The sequence below is a fragment of the Galeopterus variegatus genome, unplaced genomic scaffold, assembly GCF_000696425.1.
Source record: "Galeopterus variegatus unplaced genomic scaffold, G_variegatus-3.0.2 Scaffold1795, whole genome shotgun sequence".
Lineage (NCBI taxonomy): Eukaryota > Metazoa > Chordata > Mammalia > Dermoptera > Cynocephalidae > Galeopterus > Galeopterus variegatus.
Genome location: NW_007727906.1, coordinates 275,886 through 287,131, shown reverse-complemented (window position 1 = coordinate 287,131; position 11,246 = coordinate 275,886). Strand labels below are relative to the sequence as shown.

General features: G+C 48.5%; 1 protein-coding gene across 1 annotated transcript in view; it reads right to left on the bottom strand.

Moving 5' to 3' along the window:
• Positions 1-2,426, bottom strand: part of MRPL11 (mitochondrial ribosomal protein L11) — a 4,334-nt gene extending 1,908 nt beyond the window's left edge. Inside the window, exons 1-4 of the mRNA XM_008578998.1 lie at positions 2,204-2,426; positions 1,837-1,932; positions 1,314-1,407; positions 1,068-1,227 (exon numbers count right to left, since the gene is read on the bottom strand). Of these exons, the coding sequence (XP_008577220.1) occupies positions 1,068-1,227; positions 1,314-1,407; positions 1,837-1,932; positions 2,204-2,326 (473 nt within the window). The 5' untranslated portion in view covers positions 2,327-2,426. The remainder of the gene's footprint in view (positions 1-1,067; positions 1,228-1,313; positions 1,408-1,836; positions 1,933-2,203) is intronic.
• Between the last annotated feature and the right edge of the window lie 8,820 nt (positions 2,427-11,246).

Sequence of the window (11,246 nt, the reverse complement as noted above, 5' to 3'; positions counted from 1 at the left end):
TGCGATCCTGTTACCGGTCAGTAAAAAAGACAAAAAGGAAAAAAAAAAAAAGATCCCCTTACCAGTCATCCTTTTTAAAAAAAAGCAAAGATTTGGGAAAAGTCAAGTCCATCTCTGCTCCATGCTTAAACCCACTCCTCCTGGGAAACAACCAACTGTCAGCCTTGGTGTGGGATGTGACACAAGCAGCAAGAAAGCAGTAGAGGGCTCAGTGCTGTCCTTGTCCCTCCTGTTGTCTGGGCCAGACGACCTCCCACCCAACCTCCTATCTCAAGGAACAATGCCTGAGGTCATCTGAAGCCCCATTTGGGGGGCCTTTGTTGACCTTGAGATCAACTCTGAACTTGAGACAGCTCAAAAGGTTCTTCCTGACTGCTCCCTTCCTCATACCACTCCCCACTCTGCCTCTAGGACTATCTACCCAGACCACATTGAACTTCCTGGCTTCACTTTCTCACCTGCCAGTCTTCACAGGTATCTTTCTACTTCTTGGAACATTTGTCCCCAGTCCTTGACCTCCTTTTCCGGACTTCTGCTAGATGTAACCTCCCCCATAAAGCTCTCACTGACACACCAAGCAAAATCAGGAGCCCTCCTCTCTGCTCTCAAGATACCCATAGTTCTTTTATCAACACTGGCCATCACAAAGTCTAATGCTCCATTTATGAATCTGCCTCCACCTCTGGACTGTGAGCTCCTCCAGAGCGGGCACGACTGCCTCATTCCTGGATGTATCCAATGTCCAGAACAATGTCTCATATGTAATAGCTGCTTAATAAGCATATTCCAGGCTGGCCAGTTAGCTGACTTGGTTAGAGTGTGGTGTTATAACACTAAGGTCAAGGGTTCGGATCCCCTTACCAGCCAACCACCAAAAAAAAAAGCCAAAAAACAAAAAAGTGTATTCCAAATGAATGAATGAGACCTCCCACCCCTACCCCATCCTTAAGAATCTAAGATCCTTTGACTCAAAAGCTGACTCTCCCTCTGTAATGGGCCCTCTCAGCTTTGCCCCAGAGTCAAGAGCTTTCTGGGCCTTCTCACACTTCACCTCCCAGGACACTCACTCCTTCACCACACGAATGCCCAGGGAACGGGCAGAGCCTATGATGGAGCGGACAACAGAGGACAGGGGTACATCCTGCAGAACGAAGGCTTCATCCTGAGCTTTGACACAGGCGATCTCATACACGTGCTTCAAGGTCACCAGGCCGGCCACCTCCTTCCCTGGGGGAGAGGAACAAGAAGCTCTTTGGGTGCTACCGCTGCCTTCCAGAGCCCCCAGAATCTCAGGTGCCCACCCTGACCCTCACCTGTCTGCCGGGCCCCCTTCTCGATCCCAGCAGCTGCCTTCAGGAAGTAGGAAACAGTGGGTTGTCCGATCTTGATTTCAAACGTCCTGTCAGGCTGAAAAGAAAGAGACACAGAATATCTCTTCCTGCCGCCCCAGCTCCAGGAACGTCTAACGTCCTGTCCCCGCTTCCCTAGACTCACTTTCCTGTGGTGTCCCTCTAACAGACCACAAAACCACAAGGAAAACTAAATCTGCAGCAAACATTCCCGTCACCTTTACCCCAAGCCCAGCTCTGCTCTGGAAGCCCAAGTGAGATGGTGGCAAAGGGAGGAACTGCCACATGGCAGGACGGGGTGGGCTCGGAAAGGATCCGGCCTCGTCTTCACTGTGTAAACGGGGAAGGAGAAGCCCCAGCAAAGCAAGAGACTTGCGCCATGTCAAGAGCACGGGCGCAGCCCCAGGTGACCAGTCCCAGGGCCAAGCGAGAATGGGGGGGGCGGGGGATGCGAAGGAAACCGGGGATCAGAGTCCGGACTCCGCACCTTCACGAAGATCTTGGTCGGCAGAGGGATGCCTTCTTTGATGTCCTTCGTCCTCTCGTTGAACTCCTTGCAGAACTGGTTGATGGAAACGCCTCGCTGCGAGGCAAGCGTAGGGGTCAGTGTCGGGAGGAGGCGCCGCCGCCGCTGCTTCGTCTCCCCGCCCGGGTTCAGCTGCCCCTCCGTGTGCCAGGCAACTCGGACGCAGCGCGCCACCGACCCTCAGCCTACCGAGCACGGGCTGAGGAAGGGACCCGAGCACAGCCGAGCTTCGAACCGACGCCTCCCCGGCTCCGGAGCCCGCCCCGCCGCCCGCGCACGACCTCCCCACGGCAGGCGCTGTCACGCCGGGTTCCAGCCGCGGCCGCACCTGACCCAGCAGGGGGCCTAGTGGGGGCCCGGACATGGCCTGGCCTGCCCGCACGATGGTCCGGATCACGCCGCCGGCCTCGGGCTTCCTGAGGGCCCGAGTGGTCCGGCTGAACTTCGACATAATGCGGGGCTCCCGGCCTTCGTTCCCCTCAGGACAACAGCAAGAGAGACGCCCCGGGAGCCGCCATCTTGGGCCAGAGGTCGAGGGGCCTCGCGTCAGGCTAGGGCAGGGGAAGCCAACAAATAGCCAACTTGTTTCAATCGTACCGCTCGCCAAGTAATAAGACAAGGAGGCTGAGAGAAAGAAGAAAAAAACTTTTAACTTGCCTTCTGCAGTTAAGGGAAAGACCTGAATGGCCTCAGTACACACACTCCTCCGGGAGCGCGCACAGGCAGGACCTCAGACAGCTAAACAGGAGGATGGGACCTTGGTGTCCGCACAGCATTGTGGGTATGGTAGTTTTGACCCTTGCGCGAGTCCTGCAGCTCGCTGTGCGCTGGGGCGCCATCTGCTGGACGTGGTGATAATCCTAGAGTTTGAAATGAACCTGGAGCCTGCTACTGGGAGTGGAGTCTACTTGTTCTGGTCGCTTTGCTCTCTGAGTTTCTGTCTCCTCACCGGTACCATGGGGATTAAAATTGTTGTGATGAACCGTTGCCGGTCACGAAAAAAGACAAAAAGGAAAAAAAAAAGAGTTAGGATCCCCTTACTGGTCATCTTTTAAAAAAAAATGATTGTGCAGTATGAACTGTGTCTATCTTTATGAATAGTAACTCATTTAACCTCATCAATATTCTACAAGGTATAGGTGCTATAATTATTCCCACTTTACAGATAAGGAAACTGAAGTACAGAGAGGTTAAGTCACTCATCCACCGTTACACTGCTAGAAAATGGCATATTCAGAATTTGAATCCAGACCATCTGGCTCTAGAATCCATGTACTTAACTATTGCCTAGGTTGCTTGGAAAATCAACAGAATTTAGTGCTTGGTAGGTGTATTAGTCCATTTCTGTTGCTTATAACATAAATACTTGGAACTGGGTACTTTGCAAGAAAACAAAATTTATTGCTTACACTTTTGGGTGCTGGGAAACCCAAAGCCCAGGGAACACATCTGGTGAGAGCCTTTTTTGGTGGTGGCTTTACAGCAATGCAGGGGTCTCACAAGGCAGAAAATGGCAGAGCAGAGAGAGAGAGAGAGAGAGAGAGAGAGATAGCTCCTCATGCACTCTCCTTTTAAAGTCCTTAGAACCACGCCTGTGACTGCCATTATTAAACCATTCACTATGGCATAGTCCTCAGAATCTAATTACCTCTTCAAGGCCCTACTTTTTGCTTACCATAAAAGCATTTCCCACCCAACAGTTACAATGAGGATCAAGCTTCGATGACTTAAAACTTGGGGGACACAATTCAACCCATATCAGTGGGTAATCTGCAGGTGGAGGGGGAGAGGGACAGCAAGGGAGATGCCTGGGATTCTGGCATGGACAGCTTGGGCAGAAGACGGTAATCTCTTCCATTCTTAGTGTTGGGAACCAGGAAGCTGCAGGTTTACGTAGAAGGTGATGAGTTGGGTTTGGGAGTGTCAATGTGACACCCTGGTAGAGGGTCTGGTCTGGGAGAGAAGACTGGGCTACAGACAGAAATGCTGGCATCTGTAGCATAGAGCCCAGTAGTTCTTGAGGCCAGGGCCAGGAGTGAGATTGTGTAATGTAGGGGCCAAAGGAAAACTTCGCCCGTAAAGCTTCATTAATAAAAACCAAGTTTGGAGGAATAAGAAGAAAAGGCATACATGGGGCCTGCCTTGGGCCCTGAGTCTTGGAGCCGGGGACTGGACCCCCTCCCACAACCAGGCACACTGCCATTGCCACCACCAACTAGGTAAGGAGCATGCCAAAAACATCACCTCCATGTGGGTGGCCCACCACAGCCACTGCAATAACCATGGCTGCCGTGAAAGTGGCTAGATGCCACAACCACATGCAGATGGTCCACCAGCCACTGGAGTGCATTGACACAAGGAGAGTCACCAGCAGAGACTAAAGAAAAGAAGAGGATGCCCCTCTCCACAAAGCCCATTCCAGAGTGTCAGAAGAAGCAGCTGCTCTGGGATAATATTGGGGGACCTGATCTCACCTCTCAGCATTGGACAGATCATCTAGGCAACAAATCATCAGAGTAACCATTATTCTTTCAGAGGGAGAGAAGAAATCTAGGGTAGTTAGAGTGGGGAGGGAGAAGGAATGGGGAGAGATCGGACAAGGGGCATAAAGAATAAGTACGATTTGTAACAATATATATGCTAGTAATATTGATCTGATCAACATATGTCAACATTGAACCCAAAAAATATGTATAATCAATTATGATTCAATACAAATTAAAAATAAAAATAAATTAAAATAAAAATAATTAATTAGTTTTAAAAAAAGAAGAAAGGCATAACAAGTTTTATTACTTAACATGCTGGGAGAAAGCAAAGCATGGGGGAATCACTAGAGAGTAATGTCCCAATTTTCCACTGGGGTATGGAGCTTATATACCCATCTCCATAGCGAAAGGGGAGACGGGGGCTGAAGAAGCAAATGATTCTCAGGGGGGTGCCCTGGGCCTGGAGAACTTACAGTGGCCTGGGACAAATTCTATTCACAAAGCACACAATGACTGGTAAATGATTTTCTTTAAAATACTGAATGGGACCAAAATATAAGACAATATTCTGTGATAAAAGTTAGTCCAGGTGTGTTGACAGGCTCCAGTCTTCCTTCCTGTGCTATGAGTTAATGAAAATTCAGGGACAGGACTAGAGGTAATTGTCTTCTTTGGCGGATCAGGACTTTAGGCACAGAAGGGAACAGCTTCATCCTGTGCTTTGGAGAGTGACAGAGAATTGAGGAACAGGAGTGGGTGGGGGAAGGTCAGAGAGACCTTGAGGCTGCTGCTTTATTCCAGCCTGTCAAAGCACCATATTGGGGGGGGGGTAACAGCTTTTTGCCTCCCAACACCAGGGTGAGGAGAAGAGATGAGAAGTCAGCATTTAAAGAGTGAAGCGAGCCAGGCTACCCTGAAGCTGTGGGGGAATGTTTGGAGACAGGGTCTTTAAAGAGGTGAGTTAAGACGAGGCCAGTTAGGGTAGCCCTGATCCAACCTGACTGATGTACTTATCAGAAGAGGAAATATGGACACACAGAGAGACACTAGGGCACAGAGGAAAAAACATGTGAAGACACACGGAGAAGACGCCATCTGCAAGCCAAGGAAAGAGGCCCCAGAAGAAACAGTCCCACCAACATTTTGATCTCGGACTTCCAGCCTCCAGAACGGTGAGAAAATACATTTCTATTGCTGAAGCCACCCAGGCCGTGGTGCTTTGTCGCAGTAGCCTGAGCAGGCTCGTGCGGTGCCCTTCACTGCAGTATGGCACCGACTGTGCCTGCATCTCCCAGAGGATGTACCTCATTGGTCTGCAACTGCCTCTTCACTCGTTTCTTTTACCTCTCCCCTGAGATCAGGGCTCTTTTCAAACTAGGGTTGTGACCTACCAGTGGGTTATGAAATTGATTTGATGAGTTCATGTGGGAACACAGGGGCCTGATTAGAATAGGGACTGCACAAAGGGCAAAAGGCTTAAATGCACAGGATCAGAGCTGTACATGCTGAAAACAGCACACGCTGAAAACAGCAAAGATGTTCTGATTGTTTAGTAGGGAACACTGAGATCATTTTTTGTCCTGTTCACACACTCCTTTCTGTATTTCTTTTTTTTTTTCCTTTTTGTCGTTTTTACTGACCAGTAATGGGATCGCAACCCTCGGTGTTGCGCCCGCACCGCACTCAGCCAGTGAGCGGGAACCGGTCTCTACATGGGATCCGAACCCTCGGCGGGAGCGCCGCCACGCTCCCAAGCGGCGCACTCTCCAGTACGGCCGGCCCGACTGTATTTCTTTTGATACTATACTTAGTTACATCACCAAGGTCTTGACATTACAATAAAAGATGAGACAAGTCCGAGCTCGGGGCTGCACCTACTCTCCCCTTTCTTGTGGCAGTTAGCTTGTGGGAGTCCCTCTGGGCCTCTCATTGCTTTCACATAGTTGGGCTCTGAGTAATCCTTGCATCTCTGTCACTGAGAGGATAGCGACAGGTTCAACCAGGCTTTTTAATGAAATAGAATGGAACAGAATAGAAAACAGCAGAGTGCATCACATAAAGATATGAACTGTCTCATGAACCTTGTGTTTCCTTGTGTGTATGTCTGTGTGTGTGTGTGTATTGAGCCACAGTGTAAAATGTATTTCTTACTAATTGTTGGGAAAATAGAATAATTTAATCAGGCTCCCTCACCTTAGGTATGGTTGGGGGTGGTGCGGCACATTCTTTGTAGGCAAATTGTGTGTGGGGGGGGGTGGAGTTAGTGTGCATGTGGGATGCCACAGCTTGGCTGGCATCTGCCTCGGGTGTCTGTGCCACCCGTGGCCATACTCTTGAACCTACGGCTTCCAAGGACCCGTTTGCTGGTTACCTAGCTCATAGACCTACGTGTGAGGTGTCTGGTGACCCAGCCTGGCATGTGAAGGGTTTATGACCCAGTCTGGAATGGGCTTGAGGGGTCTATAAGCTCCAGGCCCAGCTCTAGCTCTACAATTGGCCCAGTCGGCAGGATTACTGGCAGGTAAAAGAGCTCAACACTAATGCTCATGGCCAACAAAGATAGAAGCCACTGCAGTAGCCAGTGTGACCCTCAAAAATGATGTCACACCTTGTTTGTTTCCGTAAGTCCAATGCCTGACCTAGGGCCTGTTATATGAAAGGTCTTTGGGAAATATTTGTGGGGTAAATGCAACGATCCTTGCATATATGATTCTCTCTACTTCTGCCCTTGTGACCCTAGTCTCAGCATCAAAATCTTTCGCCTGAATGACCACAGCCTCCTAACAGGTCCCTGCCTCCACTTTGGCTACTCTGCAGACCTTCCTACAGCAGCCAAGAGCCATCTTTCTAAGTCCTAAATCAGATCATGTCAGTTTCCTACTCCAGTGGCTTCTCACTGGAGCCCAAGTAGAGTCCTATTTCCTTACCATGCCCTCCAAGGCCTGACATGCTCTGCCTTCCTCATTCCCCCTGAACTCCTCTCCCTCCCTTCCTCATTCCATCCAGCCACGCCGACCTCCTTGCTGGTCCTCAAACCCACCCAGCCCACCCCTGCCTCAGGCCTCCATGCACCGTCACTGCTGCCTGGAAGACTCTCCACCCAGACAGGCTCCTTCTCCTCCTGATCTCATGTCTAATGTCACCACCTCAAACAGGCCATTCCTAACCATTCTAGCTGCTCAAATGCTATTTAGGAGGAATATTTAATAACATGAGAGACACTCGTAACACAGTGTTAAATGCTAAGAGCAGAATACAAAATTGTATATAGCGTGTGATTACAATTGTGTGTGTACACACGTGAAAGAAAGATTTCAGTTTTACTACCCATGACCACTACAACCAAATTATTTTTTTCTTATTTCTGTATTTCTATACATTGCAAACTCCTCACCTTGAATATATAAAACGAATCTCAAGCTTCTCAGTAGTTCAGCATCGTCCAGAGGCAAAACTCTAGTTTCTGGGCCGGCCCGGTGGCACACTCGGTTGAGTGCGGCGCTTGGGAGCACGGTGGCGCTCCTGCCAAGGGGTTCGGATCCCACATAGACACCGGTCCGCTCACTGGTTGAGCACGGTGCGGGCGCGACACCGAGGGTTGCGATCCTGTTGCCGGTCGTGGTATGGGCACGACACCGAGGGTTGCAATCCCGTTACCGGTCACGAAAAAAGACAAAAAGGAAAAAAAAAAAAAACTCTAGTTTCTCAGCTTGGCTTTCAAGGGTCAGAAGACTTCAGGTTGAACTCACCTTCCCCTGCTTACTTCGCCACACTTAACTGCTTTTTATATTGATAACTTTGGGTCCAATTCATGACCTAGAAGTTCCCCTTTCTCTGAAAATGCTCCAGCAACCATTTTTGTATGATGTGATTCCACCCATGTCCGTAGTTGACTGGTGAGAAGTGAGTCTCACCCCAGCTGGAACAGAGTTCCTCCTGGAATTTTGAATTAAAACCAAGAAATTCCATTCTCAATCTGGGGTGGCTTCTTGAAAGGGGAAGATGTCGAAGTTTGGGAGATGTGGGGTGGCCATCTCCTACCTTAGGCCAAATGTGTTGGTCTGCAGGGATAGAAGAAGGATGCCATTGTATGGAGCGATAAAGAGAGAAGACATGTGGGGCCATGATTCCTTCCAGCCTCCCACTGTCTACTGCTCCTCCTCAGGAAGGACAGCGTCTGGGTTTCCAGGCATGGCAGTCACAGCTCTTCACTTCAAGCACAGAAGCCACTTTAGACAATCCAACCAGAAAGATAACTTACGAGAGTATACCAGGTAACTCACCATATCTTCCAGCTGCCCAGGGAACCAGGCTCAGGAGCTATGCAAGTGGGAAGACCACCCAAAATCAGTCCACAGAACTGGTCCTAAGAGCACAGCACTGCCCCTGCTGGGCACAGACCCAGCCCCTACACCGCTGGTTCCACTGCCAGAAAGCTAGAGACTTAGCAGCTGGAATCACTTTTTCTGCTACTCCTGAAATTGGATGTAGCCACTGCCATGTCCACAGCGCCTGCTTCTTGTGAAAGTAGCCTGATTCAAAGTCTGAAGCAAGTGTCTTTGATTGGAAGATTCTGAGGCATGGGTCTGCACCTCAGATGCAACAGAGGCTAGGAAAGGGATTTTCAACTTTTATAGTTGGAAGTAGTCTCTGCCAAGTTGGGATTATACATACACACAGTGTCAGATTACGGACAGCCAAAAAATATACCAAAGGTCTATTACACTGGGGTTTCGTAATACCTTCTTGTATCTAATTATACAGCCTTTCTCTTTTTCTCCCCTCCTTAAGCAACCCATACATAATACAGAAATTGATGCCAGGAGTGGGGTTGGAAAGTAACAGACATTCATAAAACCTACGGAACCGTCCAAGTGGCAGGCAAGGCTGATTCTCATGTCCTAGGATGGGAGCTGCAGTTCTAGTATTGGGTGGTGAAGCAGTTAGTTCAATAACCCCCATGGTCTCTTGAGACATGGGTCAAATGCCTATCAAGGGCAATGCTTTGGCAGACTTAGTGAAACTGAGAGCCATTGAGCTAATTTAATTTCAACTTTTAGAGGATCATAAATATGCATTTTGCTTAATTTAATAGTGAGCCCATAGCCATTATGACAGTTAAGTGTGTGAAGCTTAACAAACAATTGTGGGAACCTGCAACAGGGTAATGATTTGCTTACAGAATTTTCTGAGGGCTGGCTGGTTAGCTCAGTTGGTTAGAGTACAGCGTGATAACACCAAGGTCAAGGGTTTGGATCCCCCTACTGGGCAGCTGCCAAAAAAAAAAAAAAAAAAAAAAAAAAAAAAAAAAAAAAAAAAAAAAGAATGTTCTGTTTATCTTAAAGAAAAATGTAGCCAGTTAAACATTTAAACCTAAAATAATAATAATAGTTTAAACAATAGTCGGTCGTGATTTAGAGTCACAAGTTGCTTCTGCTATTTGCCTTCAGGATAACAGCACTGATGCACAGATTCAAGTTGTTTTGCAAATTCTTGAGGTTAGAGGCCAACAAACCACCCTGCCAGTCATGTAGACCACCAAACTTCCAGACAGGATGACACCAAGGACAGAAATAAATCAGATGAAAAATAAAACTGCTGAAACTTGCACAAGGGTCAACCAATCAGAGATATCCACGAGCTGTTCATGAGCCTTAACCCTTATCCTTAATTTTGGCCTTTAAAAACCCATGATTGGGGCCGGCCCGGTGGCGCACTGCGATAGTGCGCCGCTTGAGAAGCGCGGCGGCCCTCCCGCTGAGGGTTCGGATCCCACGTACAGACCGGTTCCCGCTCACTGGCTGAGCGAGGCGCGGGAGCAACACCAAGGGTTGCGATCCCATTGCCGGTCCCGGTCCGGTACAGGGGCGACACTGAGAGTTGCAATCCATTGCCGGACACGGAAAAAAGACAAAAAAACAAACAAACAAACAAAAAAAAAACCCCATGATGGAAAGTCAACAGGGAGTTTGCGTTTAAAGCAACAGCTTCCTGTTCTTGCTTGGCCCTTGCAATAAAGCCTCTAGTTTTCTCACTGCAAATCTCGGTGTTCAGTGATTGGCTTCGCTGTGCATCGGGAAGGTGGACTTTCTTTGTTTGGTAACAGTAGCAAAATCAGTTTTTCCTGATTCTCCAACTCTATGGCAGAAAATTGCTGTCTCTAAATCTCCATTCCGAATTCCCAACAGGAAGAATGTGGTTGGCCCAGCCTGGCTCAGGTTAGCACCTCTACTCCATCCAGCTGTAGCCAGGGCATGGCGTCACAGAGATGAACATGATTGTTGGGGGTGCATCACTAGGGATTAGGGAGAAATGGGCTCACCAGGATGCCCCCAAACAGGTATTTAATAACATTATCAATGAACTAATAAATAAAGGAATAAAGCAGAAAGCTTTCAGGATTTGAAGCTCTAGGGACCATTCCTTGCCCCTATGTGGTGTTTTCTTCTCTCTGTGCACCTGCCCTGGTATCTTGTACGTCCTCACTGGCTTCCTCAGCAAAATCTCCTCATTTCACCCTGGCCCATGGCTGTCACAGCTTCACCAGCCCCCTCTACAACCTGACCTTTCAGCTGGGACAAGTCTCTACCCATTCAAATGGCATTGTGTGAGGGCTGGATTGAGCCAACTCATTTTATTTTCAGCATTTTTATTATAAAATATAATAAACAAAAAGTGCATACAGCATAAATGTACAGCTTAACAAACTGTCATAATCAAGCACCCACGTGACTGTCACTCAGCCAGAAACTGAACAGTGCCCGGAACAGCACCCTGGAGTGCCCGTGTGCTCCTTCCCAACCATAACCACAATTCTGATTTTTATGGCATTATCCTTGTCTTTTTTTTTTTTTTTTTTTTTTTTTTTTTTTTTTCCCTCTT